Source organism: Hoplias malabaricus, chromosome 6 (genome assembly GCF_029633855.1).
Source record: "Hoplias malabaricus isolate fHopMal1 chromosome 6, fHopMal1.hap1, whole genome shotgun sequence".
Taxonomy (NCBI): Eukaryota; Metazoa; Chordata; class Actinopteri; order Characiformes; family Erythrinidae; genus Hoplias; species Hoplias malabaricus.
In genome coordinates, this window is record NC_089805.1 from 41188529 (window position 1) to 41211028 (window position 22500).

Genomic DNA, 22500 nt, shown 5'->3' on the forward strand with positions numbered 1-22500 from the left:
ACACACTCTATCAGATTTCTCCCACCCTCTCTCTCTCTCTCTCTCTCTTTCTCCCACCCTCTCTCTCTCTCTCTTTCTCCCACCCTCTCTCTCTCTCCCACCCTCTCTCTCTCTCTTTCTCCCACCCTCTCTCTCTCTCTCTCTCTCCCACCCTCTCTCTCTCTTTCTCCCACCCTCTCTCTCTCTCTCTCTCTCTCTTTCTCCCACCCTCTCTCTCTTTCTCCCACCCTCTCTCTCTCTCCCACCCTCTCTCTCTCTCTCTCTCTCCCACCCTCTCTCTCTCTCTCTCTCTCCCACCCTCTCTCTCTCTCTCTCTCTCCCATCCTCTCTCTCTCTCTCTCTCTCTCCCACCCTCTCTCTCTCTCTCTCTCTCCCACCCTCTCTCTCTCTCTCTCCCACCTCTCTCTCTCTCTCTCCCACCCTCTCTCTCTTTCTCCCACCCTCTCTCTCTTTCTCCCACCCTCTCTCTCTCTTCTCCCACCCTCTCTCTCTTCTCCACCTCTCTCTCTCTCTCCACCCTCTCTCTCTCTCTTTCTCCCACCCTCTCTCTCTCTCTCTTCTCCCACCCTCTCTCTCTCTCTCTCTTCTCCCACCCTCTCTCTCTCTCTCTCTCTTTCTCCACCCTCTCTCTCTCTCCTCTCTTTCTCCCACCCTCTCTCTCTCTCTCTCTCTCCCACCCTCTCTGTTTCTCTCTCTCTCTCTCTCTCTCTCTCTAGATCCGCAGTGTGCAGGTTTTGCCGGTTGATTATGAGATTGAATACATCTGCAGAGGGAACAGGGTCATTGTGGGGCCAAAGGTCAGGAAGTGTCTGCCCAACGGCACCTGGACTGACCTCAACCAGCGCAGCAAGTGCTGTAAGATTACCTTTATTTAACTTTCTTTCTTTCTCCTTTTCTGTTATTGCCTGTCTCCTTGACTCTCCCCTATCTCTCTCTCTCCTTTTCTGTGTTATTGCCCATCTTCTTGACTCTCCCCTATATAGCTCTCTCTCTCTCTCTGTGTCTCTGTATTGTTTCCAGTCTATATTTTCTACATCTCTTACATTATATTATAAGATCTAAGGTGTTGACTAATTAGAAAGTTCCACTGGAGATGAACCGGAGAACCAGGGTAATACCACAAACTGAGGAGTGTCATGGTTTTTCACAGCACTGCTTTATTCTTTCTGTCCCATGAACCTATTAAAACACAGAGCAATGAGGTTAACAGCACTTCCCTGTGAAAGCAAACGAGTGCCTTCCATTTACACCATTTACCCCCTGCTGTACTTGCTGCCGAATTCAGTATACACGCCAATCAGCCGTAACGTTAACGCCACCTCTGTGTTTTTGCACTTTTGGTCCATTTCATCATCCTGTGAACACAGAAGTGTACTTTGTAGTTCTATATTTATCAGCGGTCCACTCTGTGAGACTCTCCTGCCCGAGTGCTCCACCTTGTAGATGCAAAGGCAGAGACAGGAGCTCGTATGTTGCTGCACGGTTTGTGTTCGTCATCCACATCCCCAGCCGTGGATTGTGAAAGGAGGACAGTGTTGTTCCTTCACTTCCATGTGCTCTAAGGCACGTCAGCTCTGGATGTTGCTCTGGAAGCTAGACTTGCAGGTGTCCACAAACTACTGACCACAGTTTGTCCTTGGTGCTTTGAAAACACTCACCGAATGCGTGGAGATGTCTTTGATGGAGGTTCTTAAAAGAAGTTCAGTTCCTCTGCTGTTTCCAAATGTCTCAGTATGTACTTTGTATCATGAAAATGTCTTGAAAAGTTGTGACATGATATTTTTGCCCTATCTTCTAACCTCCTGTCTGTGTCCTGATTCAGTGCTGCCGTGTGCGAAGGTGTGGACCTCTCTGGAGAATGGCCGGGTGCAGCTGATCCCCCCTGGGCCTGCGGTGGAGGGGACAGTGGTGCATTACAGCTGTCTGACTGGCTTCATCCTGGAGGGCAGGAACAGCACTCAGTGCACAAAGATGGGCAAATGGGACTCGCCCAAACCTATGTGCCGCTGTGAGTCAGACACTGTGTGTGTGTGTGGTAATTCTGAGGGTCATTTCTGTTTTTTGGAGAATTAAACAAATGTAAATAGAGCTGGACGATATGGTCAAAATTAAATCACAATATATTTCTTTATTGTGGTCGATACGATATAATTCTGATATCAACATGAACAATGAAAAAGCCACAGAAAAACAGCCAAGAACTGTAACATGAAATCACAATTAAACAACATCCTCTTGGCTTTGTCAATATTAATATTTTTACAACTAACTTTAAAATTGAGTGCAGTGAAGTGACGACAGTGCCCTGTAATGATCGTCAATGAGAAACAGATGCTGTAAATAATGTATACTGAAATATTGAAAATGTGTTTAAAAATCATATTGTTATTGAAACATTTTATATCAAAATATAAAGGGTGGGCTATTTATATGGATACACCTTAATAAAATGGGAATGGTTGGTGATATTAACTTCCTGTTGACTGTAACTTCCGGTGATATAAACTTTTCAAGACGGGTGGTGACCATGGCGGCCATTTTGAAGTCAGCCATTTTGGATCCACTTTTGTTTTTTCAATGGGAAGAGGGTCATGTGACACATCAAACCTATTGGGAATTTCACAAGAAAAACAATGGTTTTAACGTATCTTTATTCTGTCATTAGTTATTTACATGTTTCTGACCACTTATAAAATGTGTTCACTTATAAAAGTGCTGCCCATTGTGTCGGATTGTCAATGCAACCCTCTTCTCCCACTCTTCACACACTGATAGCAACGCCGCAGGAGAAATGCTAGCACAGGCTTCCAGTATCCGTAGTTTCAGGTGCTGCACACCTTGATGGTATGGTGTGGTATATGGAACACAAAGATAGTTCCATTCTTCATCAATAGAAACCTCAAGGCCACTGGATATGAGAAATTGCTACATGACGATGTGTTTTCCTCTTTATGCACTGAAGCTGGCACGTTCCCTGAGTTTTTCCAGCAAGATGGTGCACCACCACATTATGGGTGTCAGGTCCGAGCATTCCTAGATGAACAGTTTCCTGGAAAGTGGATTGGTCGTCGTGGGCCAGTTAAATGGCCCCCAAGGTCTCCGATCTGACCCCCTTAGACTTTTATCTTTGGGGTCATCTGAAGGCAGTTGTCTATGCTGTGAAGATACGAGATGTGCAGCACCTGAAACTATGGATACTGGAAGCCTGCGGTGTTGCTATCAGTGTGTAAAGAGTGAGAGAAGAAGGTTGCATTGGCAATCCAACACAATGGGCAGCACTTTGAACACATTTTATAAGTGGTCAGAAACTTGTAAATAACTCATTAAAGAATAAACATTAAAACCAAGCACACCATTGTTTTTCTTGTGAAATTCCCAATGTTTGATGTGTCACATCACCCTCTTCCCATTGAAAAAACAAAAGTTGGATCCAAAATAGCCGACTTCAAAACGGCCGCCATGGTCACCACCCGTCTTGAAAAGTTTCCCCCCTCCCATATACTAATGTGCCACAAACAGGAAGTTAATATCACCAACCATTCCCATTTTATTAAGGTGTATCCATATAAATGGCCCACCCTGTATTATTTTATTAATGGCAAATAAACACACACACACACACATATATATATACATATACATATATATATATATATATATATATATATATATGAAAAGTATTAAAATGTCTTTTTCTTTTCCTCTTTTTCTTAATGCAGACGACAGACATCACACAGGTGAGAGCAAAAATTCCTATTACTTCAGACTTTTATTTAACAGCCAGGCTGCCGAGAGCAACTACACACAGTGCAGTGTTTAACAGAAAACAGCACACACGCTCACTGGACACTGTCTGATATGTATACATGTTTACCTGTTACACTTTCACATTAATCACACACACACACACACACACACACACACACACACACACACACACACACACGAACTCACCCAGACTATCATCAGTTTCACTGTTGTGCTGAGAAAGGTCCACTACAATGGTCCCGTGCTAAGAAAATGGCCAGTGATGACTGGGATAAAGGGACTGATAAATTGTGTTGGCTACTCTCTGTAAGTATTCACCTCTGTGCTGCAGCTCATGAAGTGCCTAGTGAGAGGAAGTACTCTACATTTTTAAAAAATCCAGTCTCAGTTGCACCACCCTCCACCATGTGGGCCAGAAACATCAAACCAAACTGTCTGTTCTGACTGCTCTTTGCCTGTATCTCAAGGAATTTGTGTAATAGGCTTCACCTGATGCTGAATCCCTGCAGTCCTCAATAAGAGCCACAGAGGGCGACTGCGAGCACCCTTTACATTGGCAAAATAAAACATGGTACACTCTACACCAGAGGGCGTCACAGCTGGACTTTGAAACCAGATTCCAGGCTGGGATTTTTAATGACTGACTGGAGTTACATTATAGATACAACTGCAAATGGACTGGACTGGCCAGGTCATAGCATACTGGTCAACCACTTTTAAATCCCAGCCTGGAAACTGGATCCAAGATGGAGATTTGAAGACCTTTGTACCGACACCCTCACAGACCTCTCAAGCCTTCTCTGGACCTCCCTGCCAGAAGAGGGCAGTGTCTAATTTCATTGTGTTCATAGCTGGTACTATAACACCTCCTACTTCAGTCTTCCATCCAGAGGGGGCAGTGTTGCTCAAATCATAAATACTGCAGTGTCACAGTAGTTTTTCACTTTACACACAAGGTGGTGCTAAAATACAGATTTGTGTGAGGTGCAGTTACAGAAAAATGCCACTGAGGGCGGTACTGAGCAAATGAAATGAATAGGGGTGGGGAAGTCGTTGAGAATGAATAGAGGCCTATGGCACGTTCCTATTGTAGACAGACAGCAACCCACTGGTGGATTTTAACTGATTTTATAAAAACATTATACTCCTTTCTACTTTCCCAAAATGTAAGGACTTTCCTGCATGAAGGAAAACAACATGGAGTACTGTGCAAATGTCAGAGACCACCCTGTATATTTCATTTCAGTGGTCCAAATGCAGCTATACAGGAGGTTTCTCACCCTATATTTCTACCTGATGTTAACGTCAATATATTGTGGCCTTTGAAGAAGGTCCCAGAGCTTAAGGTGTTGATTGGAACTGGACTTTTGTGGCACAACAGTAGTTAATCATAAACTAGCAGCCTTCTGCACTAAAGAATAACAGAGGCACGGACTGCTGTCCTTTCCAGGGTGTCTCACTTCCTTATGCCCAGCCAGTTCAGATAGCCCCTGGACCTACTGTGACCCTGATCAGGGCGAAGAGGATAAAGTGATTAAAGAAAATGAATATCATCCCTGTCCAATAAAAAAACATGTATCTTCAAAATAGCAACTTTACAGGAGAAAGAAAAAAAACGTCTTAAATTTCAGTGGAAGTCAGTGTAAACATATTTAATTCCAAGTAATTTTGAAGCATTTCTATTGGTCCATTCCTCATGACGTTTTCACACAATGTGAAAGAACTGTTGGGTTCAGAATTGACAAAATTGGAGTTACATGTTTTTAATTGGAGAGCGACAATTCATGACAGAATTAATGAACATCAAATATTCTCAAACGTTTTTAGGGACGCCGTAATATACATTTCTAGTTCTTCCTGCAGAAATGTGGTCAGAGACAACTCTTTATTTAAGTTATTTATGTAATTTTGGCAGACATAGCTAGTCCCAGATGCATGTTTAACCAAATATTCATTTCAAATATTAAGTGGGCTGTTGTGGCTCTGATATAACACCTAATCGATGTGTAGTTTCCTTTTTTATGTCCAGGTAAGACCACTTGAGACAGAAGGTGGTGCTAGAATCCAAGGTTTTGTAGGCTGCAGTGGCAGTGATTTGCCTTAAGGGGGAGACACTGAGCAAGTCTATAAGAACAAACAGCTGTAAGGTGTTTCAGCAGTAGGTGTCAGTAGATGATTGTGCGAGGGACAATAGGAGGGAGATGAGTGGGAATATGGTGGTTTTTACCAGTGGAAGTCGTAGCTGAGCATGTTCCTGGAGAAACTGGTGTCTCTCAGAGACGCCGGGAGGCGGTGTTAGCTCAGGGAGAGAGCTGGAAGTTATTTCACATATGGCTGCTGCAGATAAAAAGGCGAATTAACGTGAAAGCTGTGACCTTGACGGCTTGGGTGAGCTGGGAGACAAGGGGAACACACCGCAGCTTCACCGTACCCTGCGCTTCACTGTGTGAGTGCTCCATACGCCTCACTTCCCTCCTGGTGATTTCTGAGCTGATTAATGAGCGTGTCACTGTCAGTGACGTCAGAGCCTGATTATTAAGGCTGAGGTTGGGTTTGTAGAGGTGGGGGAGTGAGGAGGAGGAGAGAGAGGGTGACAGTGCGGGGTGGTCTTCCTGGAAAGAGTGACGAAGGATATCATTGAAAAAAGGAAAGGGCAAAACGAATGAAGAAAATAATAATAGTAATATAATAGTGGTATTTTCAAAATATCAAATATAAATGTAGAAATATCACATACACTAATTCACAGTTAATATTAAGAGCATTAAATGATTGACATATCCCTTTAATCCCAACCATACCTCGTTAAAGACAAGAAAGGGGCAGATACTTATAAAGGAGACATTATTAATGATAACAATGATGCAGTTATTTTCTTAATAAATGAATGAGCTCATTGTTATTTTGTTTAATCAGAAAGGGGGGAATTGCAGTGGTATTTTAGGGAATAATTAACATGCGCAAAACTGAATACAGAAGATTATTACTTCTTTTTGTCTGCTGCTAATTTAAATATAGAACATAAGCCATATTTAACTCACTTTCTTAAAGAAACAGAAGGACGTTTGTCAAGGGCACAGCTACAGATCTTCCACTTTGACAGACATTAAAGGGTTAATGCTCTCTTTTGTAATAAAGCAACAATTATAATGAAGCCTGCTATTACGGACCACATGGAAAGGGCTCAGTCATCAGGCCATGGCAGACACAGTACGCAAAAACGTGTAAAAACCAGAACTTCTGCTCCCTGCTCCTCACTCCTGGGCTCTTGTGCTGAACTGAGCTGTGGCTCATTATGATTTTTAAAGAAACAGGAGTTAAGACCAGCCGTTCTCAACAGGGCCAATCAGACAGTGGGAGAACGGGAGATCCTTGTGGAGTCTGCCTTTTCTATTCCAACTCATCCTCAGATCATACATCACTCACGTCCGGAGTTATGAGGTACAAACTGGGGTAGAGCTCTACAGGATACATGTCATCTACATCGCGCCTTGTGTCATCCGTCCTCCTACACGTCCTAGGTGTCAAATTGACCAATGGACAGGCAGGAAATCACTAAGGACTGACCTGTCATGTCAGAAACCCTTCATTCCTCGTTCAGTCGGCGTCTGAGAAATGTGTGAAATGGTGTGTAGTTTACTGCTGCTGTATTTGCTGAAATGGTGAGAAGCAGAATCACAGGTTTAAGTCAATTGTTATGTGCTGGTACCTTTTAGAGGAAATAAAAGTAAAATAAATGAATACATTTAAAATATTTCTGCTGTACCAGGTTTTGCAGATAAGAATATTTAAGCCCACCCCCCAACACACACCCCTAACTCCGACACACACGTACACACCTTTTGATTCATTCATTCATTCATTCATTATCTGTAACCCTTATCCAGTTCAGGGTCGCGGTGGGTCCTCTTCACAGACAGTCGCCCGGAGGAAACCCACGCAGACACAAGGAGAGCACACCACACTCCTCACAGACAGTCACCCGGAGGAAATCCACGCAGACACAGGGAGAACACACCACACTCTTTACAGACAGTCACCCGGAGGAAACTCACATAGACACAGGGAGAACACACCACACTCCCCACAGACAGTCACCCGGAGGAAACTCACACAGACACAGGGAGAACACACCACACTCCCCACAGACAGTCACCCGGAGGAAACCCACGCAGACACAGGGAGAACACACCACACAGACAGTCACCCGGAGGAAACCCACGCAGACACAGGGAGAACACACCACACTCCCCACAGACAGTCACCCGGAAGAAACTCACACAGACACAGGGAGAACACACCACACTCCCCACAGACAGTCACCTGGAGGAAACCCACGCAAACACAGGGAGAACACACCACACTCCCCACAGACAGTCACCCGGAGGAAACCAGCGCAGACACAGAGAGAACACACCACACTCCTCACAGACAGTCACTCAGAGGAAACCCACGCAAACACAGGGAGAACACACCACACTCCCCACAGACAGTCACCCGGAGGAAACCCACACAGACACAGAGAGAACACACAACACTCCTCACAGACAGTCACCCGGAGCGGGAATCGAACCCACAACCTCCAGGCCCCTGGAGTTGTGTGACTGCGACACTAACCTGCTGCACCACCGTGCCGCTCCTAATAGATACATCCGACTTCTTATTGAACAAATCAAAATACAATTAATGACCAATCCTCTTTACACTGGAATTAATACAAGTATACTCCCCCCTCCCCCACCCCCATTCCAATGTGTCAAACGAACTCTAACCCAGGCCTAAACCCAGTCTTAACTTTAACCTGAGCCTAAAACTCCCAAGCTGTAACCCTTCAACTGTTGAGTTTCTTCAGACATTGGTTAGTGTTTTTAAATACTTTGAAAGTCTATAGATGTCTAGAATCCTTCGGGGGGCCATTGAAATAAAGTGGGACCACCATGGAGAACATCAGAGTATTCCGTTACACAAAGCACTGTTTTTGTGCCGTTCGGAGTCGGAGCATACCTGAGATACCATGACGTTTTTAAAATAGCAGTTTTCTGTTTAATAACGTAAAACAGAATTAACTGAATATGAATGACATACAGGTTTGTGACTGTACTTTAGCATCTCTGCTACTGTCAGTGTGCTCAGCTCATGCATCCAAACAACAACAGGGTACTCACTGGCCTGGACAGATCAGTTAACCACACTTTACAGTGCTGTGTTTCTGTAAGTCATAAAGCATAGTCTCTGCCATCTGTGTCTGCTCTTATTTAAGAAATATAACATCAGATGGGAAGTGCATGCCTTGGCGAGCCATCAAACCAGGATTCCTTTTTTTTTCCAGGTCAGTGTTATTGATTATTTGAATTCATCATTGCAGGCTCAGAAATGATAAATGATAACTTACAGTGGCTCTCAGTGAGATTAAATGAGAGCACAGTCCTAAAGAAACATGCAACATCAAGGACATTAAATGACTGAGAAAGGGAAAAAAAGGGAAAAGAAATGGAGAGGGTGAGCCAGACGAAAGAGGAGGAGAAAACGGGTCGATGAAGAAGGAGTCCCTGGTGAAGGGGTGAAAATGAGAACTGTAAAAGAGGACAGGGAAATCAAAGGGAGGAGAGGGAAGAAGGCAAGGTGATGAGAAGAGAGAGAGGAAAGTGGGAGAGAAAAAAGGAAGGAGAGAATGTAGGAAGAGATACAGCGGGAGAAATAAGTGAAAGATAGAGATATGAAGGCAAGGGGGTGAGAGAAGAAACAGATAGGGAGAGCAAGACAACGTGACAGAGAATATACACCGATCAGCCATAACATTATGACCACCTCCTTGCTTCTAGGAGCATTTTTTAGTTCTATAATTACAGACTATAGTCTATTTGTTGCTCTGTATACTTTATTTTCCCCTGTTTCACCCTGTTCTTCAGCGAACAGGACCCCCACAGAGCAGGTGTGATGTGATGGTGGATCATTCTCAGCGCTGCAGTGACACTGACATAGTGGTGGTGTGTTAGTGTGTGTTGTGCTGGTGTAGAGTGGATCAGACACAGCAGTGCTGCTGGAGTTTTAAACCCACTCTCTGTCCACTCTGTGAGACACTCCTCCCTCGTTGGTCCACCTTGTAGATGTAGAGTCAGAGACAGTAGCTCTGATCTGTAGCTGCACAGTGTGTGTTGGCCGTCCTCTAGTCCTCCATCGATGGACACAGGACTCTGTTGGTTGGATGTTTTTGGTCGGTGGACTATTCTCAGTCCAGCAGTGACACTGAGGTGTTTAAAAACTCTAGCAGCACTGATGTGTCTGATCCACTCTACACCAGCACAACACACACTAACACCACCACCACCACATCCTGAAGAACAGGGTGAAAGGGGGCGAACAATGTATAGACGTCAACAGATGGTCTACAGTCTGTAAATGTAGATCTACATAGTGCTCCTGCAGTGGAGCTGAGAGAATGGACAGTGAGTGTAGAAACAATGAGGTGTTGGTGAGAAAGTAGAAAAAGGAAAATATGGAGAGGGAGATTTGAAGTAGAGAGAGGAAAGAGATCGGGGAGCGAAGAATATATTGGGAGAGAGATTGCGAAAAAAGAAATAGGGAGAAAATTAGGAGGTGGAGATTGAGACACAGAGAGGGGGCAAAGAGAATAGAGAGAGGAAGGGAGAGAGGGAGATTTATGTCTTCCATCTATTTAGTAAATGACGCACTCTGGCTGTTTTCACTAGCTGGAAATGGCTTGCTGGGTTTTTTTTATTACTGAGCCCTGGCTCCCACCTGTGCCTCCTACAGCTCCAGCTTTGGCTTTAGATCAGATCAGATCAGACTCTCTCTGCTGACCCCACTCATGGTCAGCACAGTCCTCATACTCGCCTTATCCACACAGTGTAAACTCACAAACACATGAATAAAACATCTCGTATCAGCAACTAAAATAGATCAGATGAACGACTAATCTGAGCTGATCCCTTTCTTTTCTTCATGGGGAAATGTGGGCACTGTGCGGAACAGTAAATCAGGTACCACCCTGTTTCGCTAGAATAACAGAACTCATGTTTTTGGTGCAGTAGCACGATGCTGTAAGATTCATATCAGGACCTATTGAATTTCGGTCAAAATACCACAAGGATCAAACACCACAGCAGTGTTATCCCACTGTCTAAACAGCCCTGTTCAGAAGGGTCGGTTTCAGCGCCTATGGCCTCCAGATACCCAAATGTGCATATTCACTGAATTAACTTTTGATTTTTTATAGTATGTCCCCTTTTAAGACATTCAGGAGACACTCTGCTATTCATAACATCACCATGGTAACAGAAAATGCTAAACTATTTTTATATCTGCAACGTAGATTGAAAAATTATTCTGGCCTGGGTGTGGCCTACGTCTCCCACATTGTAGTTTATATCAGCATCAGCATGTGTTCATGTTCCCTGTGTGTATCCTACCCTTCTCCAAAAGTTACATAGTGCAGTCTCTATAGCGTTGAGCCTGGAGTAATAAAAAAAGAGGCTTTGTTCTCCCTATTACAGAACAATGAAGCATGTCAGTGATTTTAAAACTATAATTTGAAGGTAAAAATACTACCATGTGTTGCTTTAATACACTTAGACAGATTGGATGAGCATTCATTCATTCATTGTCTGTAACCCTTATCCAGTTCAGGGTCGCGGTGGGTCAAGAGTCTACCTGGAATCACTGGGCGCAAGGCAGGAATACACCCTGGAGGGGGCGCCAGTCCTTCACCGGGCCACACACACACATTCACACGTTCCATCACACTCTCACACCTACGGACACTTTTGAGTCGCCAATCCACCAACGTGTGTTTTTGAACCATGGGAGGAACCCAGAGCACCTGGAGGAAACCCATACGGACACAGGGACACAGTCATCTGCAGCAGGACTTTAACCCACAACCTTCAGGTTCCTGGAGCTGTGCGACTGCGACATTACCCTGCGCCACTGTGCTGTCCGACTGGATGAGCAGGTGTCCACAAACTTTTCACTATTGGGGACTGTAGACAGGGAGAGTGTGTGTGTATATATATATATTGTCCTGCAGGGGGCACACACTTCCTCATCTCACTTCCACCACTCTGATACTAAACATAAACTTCCCAATAGGTCAGTGGAAAAGTCACTGAAAGGTCAATGAAGCCAGTTGCCCGCACTTCTCTGGTTATGAACATGAATTATGAATTATAATACACTCCACAGAGGGGTTTTTCTTTGGGGGTGAAGATGCCGTCTGTGGCATAAATTCATAAACAGTGATATTTTTTGCGGGTGAATATTCAGTGAGAGGGAGAGGCCATTCTGAATGTTTCTAATGTAGGCAATAGTTTGTTGCAGTTAGCTTTAGAGGCGACACTGTTTCTCTTCCCTTTTTCACAAGGGAACACAGTCCTGGGTCTTAATAAGACATCTGTGACCTGCTCAGGTCAAAATACCAAAAGGATCCAACACAACAGCGCGTGTTCCTTTGAACGAGAACTGAGAGACAGGTGCATTCATTTTCAGAACATCTGGCTAGAGTACGTCTCAGACCCCCTCCTCAAGTGCTTTGAGTAAATCTGTTTAAAATGCGCCTTGGGTGTGTTTACACCTTTTTTTTTTTTTTTTTTTTTTTGATGTGGATAATCTCTCTCTGGATATAATCCTGGATATAAAACTCAACATGAGAGAAGTGACCAGGTATAATGGGGTCAGTGTGTAGCTCCAGGTCCATATAGGCACTCGGCCATTTATAGTGGATAAGAGAGGGTTGTCTCATATATTGACGTTTTCTCAGATTAATACCAAGATGACTGTAATTAAATCCTAGCCCTTGCTATAGATTTTTAGGTTGAGAATGGCACTTTGGAGCTCTCTCTCTCTCTCTCTCTCTCTCTCTCTCCTGAGTGAACATGAGAGATGGAGGTATCAGCTTATTTTCAGAGGAAGAGCTGAGATTGGTTTGCACCCAACAGGCAGCAGGCAGCATTAGAGGATTTTAATTAACAAAGGACACACACTGAGAGAGAGAATGTACGCCCCACACACCACTCTCATACTCATTTACATCTTTGTCTTTCTCTCTCTCTCTCTTTCGTGCACGCTCTCTCTCTCTGTCTCTCTGTCTGTGTGTATGTGTGGTAAAGGTCAGTATGGGAAAAGTGTGTGTGTGTGTGTGTGTCGTAGAAATATGGAATCAGTGTGTGTTTCCCCAAAGAGCTATTTTACTTTAAAGCTCCACTTCAACTTTTTTTCTAGATATTTACAAGTGTGTGTGTGTGTGTGTGTGTGTTTGTGTGTACACAGAAAGGTCTCTCTTTGGACCACAGTACCATCTGGCATTTATATAACACTGAGAAGTGACCGTATAATCCTACATATCCTGACTCTCATTGTTTCTTTTGTACATGTGTACATTGGTGTTTACAGAACTGTGCCAATGTCAGTGACCTGCTTTCATCTGTTTGATGTTTGGTTAAAATGACCATTATGTGCAAATTATTATGAGTATTATGGTGGCGCAGCAGGTAGTGTCACAGTCACACAGCTCCAGGGACCTGGAGGTTGTGGGTTCATGTCTCACACTGGGTGACTGTCTGTGAGGAGTGTGTTGTGTTCTCCCTGTGTCTGCGTGGGTTTCCTCCGGGTGACTGTCTGTGAGGAGTGTGTTGTGTTCTCCCTGTGTCTGCGTGGGTTTCCTCCGGGTGACTGTCTGTGAGGAGTGTGTTGTGTTCTCCCTGTGTCTGCGTGGGTTTCCTCCGGGTGACTGTTCGTGAGGAGTGTGTTGTGTTCTCCCTGTGTCTGCGTGGGTTTCCTCCGGGTGACTGTCCGTGAGGAGTGTGGTGTGTTCTCCCTGTGTCCGCGTGAGTTTCTTCCAGTTGTATTCCCTCCCAATGATTCCAGGTAGGCTCCGGACCCACCGTGACCCTGAACTGGATGAGCAGCTCAGTGTTTCACTGGAGCCTCCAACAGAAACGTGTTGAATGTTGCTGAGGTGATATTTATCATGGTCTCTTCTTTATGTTTGGAGAATGTTTCTGTGACAGCCTTTTGTTTTCTACTCTGTATTTAACAAACAGAAAGTCATCTGGTCTGTCCCCATAACGACACAAATACACGGACACACCTCACCGTTACTGACTTTCTGACGAGTAAATGACCTCTGCACAGCTTTGTGTTTAACTTTACAGGAAAATGGACAAACTCTCTAATATTTTTAAAGAACACCAGTGAGGTGTTACTCAAATAAACGAGGCTGTGGATTAGTTACAGCACGGTTTTATCAGTCGGACCCTTATAGAAATGTAAGTCAGTAATAAATATCTAGGTCCCAGCGATGCCCTGTTCTTTTATCAAGTGTAGATTACTTAGTTGATAAAATATTAAGGTGCTTGGTTTTACAAATGTTCAAAAACAACTAATGAACTAATTTTATAGTTTATTGCTTGTTATTATTGTAAACAAGACATTGATATGAAGCACCAAAGCTTCTCCAGACCTTTCAATTTTGAGCATTTCCTGTTTGTGAAATGCCAGAATAAACTCTGTGACTATGGCTATATGGCTAATGGGGGTCTGACTAAACTAGACTTGCCTAGTTTCACTTTGCTCTTGTTTGTTTACTACATCGTTCTTCACACAGTGTGTACATGAATGGACCAATAGAAATGCTCCAAAATTACTTCATTTTATACGGACTTTTATTGAAGTTAAGAACGTTTTTTCCCTCCCCCTTTGTTTTAGTAACGATATATTAGAAAGCTAAGAGCTTTGTTCTCAGTGGCTGGATGAGTAAGTGTGTAAGAGAAAGAACGAGAGTGATAGAGTGTTTGTGAGTTTCTTTTAAAAAGGATAAAATAATGTAGTGGGAAGGCCTCTAGCCCCAGAAGTATCTTGACATAAAATTGTCAATAAATTATTCACTCTCTGGGGGATGTCAGGGCTGAGGGATCTCCACAGAAACGCTCAAACTGTCCAATCCAGAGACACCACAGGCGCTCAGAAGCATTGTTTATTAATGTGTTTATGTGATGATGTCATTAATCGACCTATTCAAGCTCCAGCCACAAGCCTGCTCTTCATGGCTGCCCTGTTTAGCTGAGAATGTACACTGATAAAAAAAATCCCATTCAGCTTAACTTGTTTAGGTTGGAGTTCGTCATAACAATGGTTTCTGTAGAAACGGGCTATGCCCCCTGAGTTGGACTGAACTGAAGTGGTTAATCACAATTAGTAAGAGTGGAAAAGTCAATGAATCAGCCTCAATTACACAACAGAAATAGAACAACATAGAACAGCCCCCATTTGGTTAAATGTGATTTGAGTAAGTGAATGGGTGTATGTGGAAGTGAGTGCTTCACAGCAGAGTGACTTAGTTACTATATGGGAGTAAGAGTTAGAAGTTAGTAAATGTGTGAGTGAGTGGGTTGTGGGTGAGTGAATAAATAAGTCGGTGTGATGTGAGGTTGTGATTCAGTTGTAGGTAATTGCGTGACAGAGCGATTTTGGGAGTGAGCAAATGAGCTGTGGGTGAGTGAATATATGTGAGTGGGTTTTGAGGTTGTGGGTATTTGAGTGACTGAATTTAGGAGCGAGTTACTATGTGAGTGGCGGCACGGTGGCGCAGCAGGTAGTGTCGCAGTCACACAGCTCCAGGGACCTGGAGGTTGTGGGTTTGATTCCTGCTCCGCGTGACTGTCTGTGAGTTGGTGTGTTCTCCCCGTGTCTGCGTGGGTTTCCTCCGGGTGCTCCGGTTTACTCCCACAGTTCAAAAACACACGTTGGTAGGTGGATTGGCGACTAAAAATTGTCCGTAGGTGTGAGTGTGTGAGTGAATGTGTGTGTGTGTCTGTGTTGCCCTGTGAAGGACTGGCGCCCCCTCCAGGGTGTATTTCTGCCTTGCGCCCAATGATTCCAGGCAGGCTCTGGACCCACCGCAACCCTGAACTGGATAAGTGCTTACAGATAATGAATGAATGAATATTATGTGAGTGGGTTGTGAAATAGTGAGCAAGTTAATAGTGTGAGTAATTGAATGAGGAGTGAGTGATGTATGTGAGTGTTACTAGACATTTTCCAAATGTAAATTGAAATAATTTGCACACAGTGTTCCAGGTGCTTACTATGGCTTGTCAAATCTAGCAACAGTTGGTATGAACAGCTCAATTGGGGGAAAATAATTTAAAAACATGTATAAAAAACCATGTTGTTGTAGCACATACAGAATACAGCCTGGCGTTGTCTTGCTGAAATAACCATGGACTTCCCAGAAAAAGATGTACATTTGATGACTGCCTACATCTCCATTTTGCCTCAATGTGGTGCCATCTGATGTCTCAAAGGTTGTGCTCAATCAACATTGGTGTCCAGCCTTACCCTACATGGTCTGTGTTTCTCCAGATGTCCTGAATTATTTGACAGCATTAAGTACAATAGATGACATTGACCCAAATTCTTGGAAGTCTGGCTTAGCAAATTGTGCTGTTTGAACTACTTGTCAATTCCAAGTTTGGAATAAAGTGAGCAATGGCCTATTTATGCTTGCAAAGACTTAGCCGTTGGTGAATCTTTATTTTATATCCTTAGTATTCACCTGCTTATAGTGTAATGCTTCAGAACAGTGCGATAATAATGTTATGTAAATCTTTCACTATTATTTTGCCCCGTCACATCATTTTTTGGAGAGTGTTGTAGACATCAAATTCAGAATTTATTTATATTACATTTATACAAATAAATCAAGTTGATCTGTGAAATGATTGGAGACGCATGGGGCTTTGTGAACCTCAGCTTTATCAGTTGAAGGCTCCTCTTGCTTCTGTTCTTGTTTGTAGGCTGTGAAGCTGATTCTCCTGGTTGACGGGAATAAACACACCCTGAATCTCGCAGGTTTAGCTGTGTCTCACATGCAGTGATGAGTCACAGGCAGGAGACAGGAGGAGGTGTTTACTAGTGGCAACAGTGATGTGTACAAAAGAAAAAAAGCCTGAGTAGTGAACTGGAAAGAGCTAACACCCATCAGTCTGCAGGTGTACAGTATTCTTACAGTTTTCCAGCACCATGAATTAAAAATATCTTCAGAAATGGCTTAGAAAACGAGCTCTTTCATAAACATTTAGGTATTTGAGAGTAACACACTACAGAGGTTTGGGTTGCAGTTAATTAATTCATTCATTCATTATCTGTAACCGCTTATCCAGTTCAGGGTCACGGTGGGTCCAGAGCCTACCTGGAATCATTGGGCGCAAGGCAGGAACACACCCTGGAGGGGGCGCCAGTCCTTCACAGGGCAACACACACACACTCACACCTACGGACACTTTAAGTTGCCAATCCACCTACCAATGTGTGTTTTTTGGACTGTGGGAGGAAACCCACACGGACACAGGGAGAACACACCACACTCCTCACAGACAGTCACCCGGAGGAAACCCACGCAGACACAGGGAGAACACACCACACTTCTCACAGACAGTCACCCGGAGCGGGAATTGAACCCACACTCTCCAGGTCCCTGGAGTGGGTTGCAGTTCTGGGATTATATTTTATTGCACACATACTGTTCCAAAATGTCCTACTTTAGTGTGTTTCTTGTAGACAGTGAAACAAAACAGCTCCCTGGACCTGAAGCATCCGAACCTCACCGTGTGAGTGTGTTGTTCCAAAGGTGACAGTGGTCCTGAAGGGCACTGTGTCTTTAACGGATTAACGGAGTGATATGACACATGGGGAAATGTATTAGAGGAAGTGCGAGTGGGGTGTGATGGTGATGCTGACACTTTCCCGCTGCTGTGTGATTCCTGTGTGATTCAGTCTGGCTCCCCGTGAAGGTGTCAGTGTAAACTGGGCTGATTAATCACACTCCTGACACACCTGCTCAAAAACACCATCATCCGGCCAGAAAAGCCTCCAGACCACTGCAGAGCCGGGTGAAAGGGGGCTAAGTAAGTATGCCAAGCAACAGATGGACTACAGTGTGGTCAGTGTGGCTGAGAGAATGGACACTGTAGAGTGTAGAAACAAGGAGGTGGCTGTAATGTTATGGCTGATTGGTTTATACAACCTTGAATAGAACCATTACAACAGATGGGAATAACCATGAATGCAGTAAATGTGAGAATGACTTCACCTCATGCAGGAGTTAGTATCTGGTGAGTTAAAGGTAGTGACAGGTGGGGGTGGGTGGGAAGGGGGTGCTGGTGTTTCACAGGTCGTTTGTCTGTCTCTCAGCGCAGGTGTAAGTGTAAACTGAGCTGATTTATCACACTCTCAACACCTGTTTTCCTTCCGTCCGGGAGAGACTACGTTTCTACTACATTCAGCACGGCAGCGATGTCACAAGCGTCAGTCGACATTATTTCCTCCTTGATTTGTTTGTCGAATGATTTCTCCACATCATCATCATCAATCTCCGCCATCATTGTCCGATTGATCCGAATTAAAATGGACTGAAGACCCACGCGGAGACTGGGAGCGCACAGAAACAGTTAAAGCTTAGTGAGAGGAAATCTCAATCAGCTTTTCTCATGTTCTTTTTTTTTAAATCATATTTTGGGTTCTTTTCTTTTTCTTCTTTTTGGTTCAAACTGATGTTTAAGCATAATTTCCTCACGGTGAAATAAGTGCCTCATATCTCAAACTAATTTTGGACCGGTTTTATTGATTTTAATGATGAAATATTCCCACAACACATAGGAACATGGAGAGTCTTCAGATAATGCAACACCACATCATTGGAACAGCCGCTCTCCTCCACATCATGATGAATGGACCAGTAGAAATGCTCGAAAAATGTATTGAAATAATATCTTTACATTCACTGCCATTGAAATTAAGAAGGTTTTTCTTTCTCCTGTAAATTTACTATTTTGGAGATGCATGTTTTCCTTTGGACAGCAACTGTTTGTTATGTACTGTGGACTTTTCATTCATTCATTATCTGTAAGCGCTTATCCAGTTCAGGGTCGCGGTGGGTCCAGAGCCTACCTGGAATCATTGGGCGCAAGGCGGGAATACACCCTGGAGGGGGCGCCAGGCCTTCACAGGGCAACACAGACACACACACACATTCACTCACACCTACGGACACTTTTGAGTCGCCAATCCACCTACCAATGTGTGTTTTTGGACTGTGGGAGGAAACCGGAGCACCCGGAGGAAACCCATGCAGACACAGGGAGAACACACCACACTCCTCACAGACAGTCACCCGGAGGAAACCCACGCAGACACAGGGAGAACACACCACACTCCTCACAGACAGTCACCCGGAGGAAACGCACGCAGACACAGGGAGAACACACCACACTCCTCACAGACAGTCACTTGGAGGAAACCCACGCAGACACAGGGAGAACACACCACACTCCTCACAGACAGTCACCCAGAGGAAACCCACACAGACACAGGGAGAACACACCACACTCCTCACAGACAGTCACCCGGAGGAAACGCACGCAGACACAGGGAGAACACACCACACTCCTCACAGACAGTCACCCGGAGGAAACGCACGCAGACACAGGGAGAACACACCACACTCCTCACAGACAGTCACCCGGAGGAAACCCACGCAGACACAGGGAGAACACACCACACTCCTCACAGACAGTCACTTGGAGGAAACCCACGCAGACACAGGGAGAACACACCACACTCCTCACAGACAGTCACTTGGAGGAAACCCACACAGACACAGGGAGAACACACCAACTCCTCACAGAGGAGCGGGAATCGAACCCACAACCTCCAGGCCCCTGGAGCTGTGTGACTGCAACACTACCTGCTGCAACACCCTACTGTGGACTTGTGATAATCTAAATGGATTTTAAAACTCCTAACCAATGATGAAAACATAAAAGCACGTCATTTTTGACAGATTTTTCTCTGCTTGATCATTGTTATTCAACAAAGTCCCCGCACTATACAATCTGCCTTGAAAGAAACCTCCATCTTTTCTGATTATGCACATCTGACCAATGCCTCGGTCCTCAGAATCTCACAGGACTACTCAATCACCACAGAAGACGTGACTTTCTCAAGCACTAGTTGTAAACAAATATGGCAGATGACAGTGGAACCATTGCTTTGCTAGTGATGAGTGCTTTCTTCTCAGGAAAAGCCAAGACAAAGTAAATAATGTGGATGAAACCATGGCTGAACAGAAGGGGTCATGGCTTATACATGCATGCATACATTCTTTTCACACCGACAAGTTAACTATCTCCTGCTCCTGCTCCTCTCATAACTATCTCCTGTTCCTCTCATTGTCTGACAGTCTTGCAGGCATGATGACAACATCAGGTTTTACATCCACCCCAGGCTACAGGATACAGGGTCGTAAATACTGGACATGTTTTTTTATTACTGCAATTCATACTCTGACTGGCCCTGACTGCGTTCGGAAAAGATTGGAGCATATTATAGACCCTCACACTATAGGATCATCTGGGATAATCGTTTACAATCACCCTAAAATTGGGAGACCATTTGCGATTGTCGGGAGGAGCAAATTGGCCTGGAAATCAGCGCGATTATCCTGTAGTGTGGGCCAGGCATTAGCAAATTGATAAAAACTAAAATGCCATATTCAGTATTGCTCTAACAAATAAAAGAAAGTTGGACAGTGACAGCCACTGTTAAATCATGAATGGACGGAATAACATTAACTTGTTTGACCTCTCTGGGCCTGCAGCTCTGATTCACCTCTGATTCACAGGTGAGAACCCGTGCTGTATACTCACAGTCAGAACAAAACCTTGTCAACTCCTGTCTGGTTGTTATATATTTCATCAGCATCAACTGAAAAAGCATCTGTTCCAGTGCTGCAATTCAGAGATCTGCCTTCTCCAGGGGACAGGTCATAGTTATATACCTTCTGCCTGTAACATGATTTGAAAGCATGTATAGTTTGGGGTGTGTTGGGGCAATGGCTGCACTTTTCTTTTTGTTTCATTTGTTTTGGTTTCTTTGGGGTAGTGAGGTAGTGTCGTAGTTACACAGCTCCAGGGACCAGGAGGTTGTGGGTTAAAGTCCTGATCCGGGTGACCACTCTGTGAGGAGTGTGGTGTGTTCTCCCTGTGTCTGTGTGGGTTTCCTCCAGGTGACTGTCTGTGAGGAGTGTGGTGTGTTCTCCCCGTGTCTGCGTGGGTTTCCTCCAGGTGACTGTCTGTGAGGAGTGTGGTGTGTTCTCCCTGTGTCTGTGTGGGTTTCCTACGGGTGACTGTCTGTGAGGAGTGTGGTGTGTTCTCCCTGTGTCTGCGTGGGTTTCCTCTGGGTGACTGTCTCAGAGGAGTTTGGTGTGTTCTCCCTGTGTCTGCGTGGGTTTCCTCTGGGTGACTGTCTGTGAGGAGTGTGGAGTATTCTCCCTGTGTCTGCGTGGGTTTCTTCCGGGTGACTGTCTGTGAGGAGTGTGGAGTATTCTCCCTGTGTCTGCGTGGGTTTCTTCCGGGTGACTGTCTGTGAGGAGTGTGGTGTGTTCTCCTCGTGTCTGCGTGGGTTTCCTCCGGGTGACTGACTGTGAGGAGTGTGGTGTGTTCTCCTTGTGTCTGCGTGGGTTTCCTCCGGGTTCTTCCTTTCCTTTAACAGTCCATAAACACACATTGGTAGGTGGATTGCTGACTTGTAGTGTGTGAGTGTGTGTGTGTGTTGCCCTTTGAAGGACTGCCGCCCCCTCCAGGGTGTATTCCCGCCTTGCGCCCAATGATTCCAGGTAGGCTCTAGACCCACCGCGACCCTGAACTGGATAAGGGTTACAGATAATGGATGGATGGATTCTTTGGACCACTTATCTTCACACAGAAGATCACAGAACTTATCACTTACACAGTAGATACAAGTTTGCAGCCGTCCCATTTTAAAACCAGCACCAGGAGTGTATAAGTGTACAGGCTGAACCCCATTGGATGGATGTGGGGAGAAAACCGGGCCACTGAGTCGAACCCAGACAACCATGTGCAGCAACAACTCCACCCACTGCAGAACTGAGCCCCCGCAGAAGCTGTCTAATAACTTTTGGAATAAAATCTCATCCCATTACCTTCCATTAAAAGTTAAGCCAGCTTCTCTCTGCTCTAAAGTTAGTTTTTGGGGGATACAGTGACAGTATAATGGTAGGGACTTTAGACAGCAAATAATTGGTTTATTAAGTATATGTAAAAAAGTATAGGAGAGAGGTCAGTCAAAGTAAAAGAAGATTCAACCTGCAGAACCCACAGAATGAGCTTCAGACTCCTGATTCTCAGCCTGTAGTTCATCATTATATTCCATTAGCTTCCTGCATTTCAATGAGTCAGCGACAACAAAGCACACTTCGTCTCCAGAAGCCCAAAAAATGAGTCGTAAATCCACTTAAAACCATTTAATAAACCCCAAAAAGAACATTCCTCTTTAAAGGCAGACACTGCGCTCACTCGAACAGAGGCAGGGTCCTCACTATTGAAAATGCATTTTTAACGTTAGCTCAAAATCAATGTCCTGCTGGAGCTGTGATAATGAGCCCACAAACATTTAACAACAACCCGAAGATCATCTAAAGGCTCCAACTAACCTCCAGCTGGCTTTTCTGACTGTAACCTGGCGAAGTATGACACCATCATCAAGTCAAGCATGTCTTCTGATGGAACTGTTACAGTCACACAGCTCCAGGACCTCGGGGTTATGAGTTTAGACACCGCCTCTGGTCACTGTCTGTGTGAGGAGTGTGGTGTGTTCTCCCAGTGTCTGTGTGGGTTTCCTCTGCCTGCTCCAGTTTCC

At 44.6% G+C, this 22500-nt stretch overlaps 1 protein-coding gene across 2 annotated transcripts in view; it reads left to right on the forward strand.

Annotated features, from left to right (window-relative positions):
- gabbr1b (gamma-aminobutyric acid (GABA) B receptor, 1b) overlaps positions 1 to 22500 on the forward strand; it is a 209313-nt gene that overhangs the window by 61543 nt on the left and 125270 nt on the right. For both annotated transcript variants that reach the window (XM_066673693.1, XM_066673695.1), the window contains exons 4-6: positions 717 to 855; positions 1823 to 2008; positions 3720 to 3737. In XM_066673693.1, coding sequence (XP_066529790.1) covers positions 717 to 855; positions 1823 to 2008; positions 3720 to 3737 — 343 coding nt within the window. The remainder of the gene's footprint in view (positions 1 to 716; positions 856 to 1822; positions 2009 to 3719; positions 3738 to 22500) is intronic.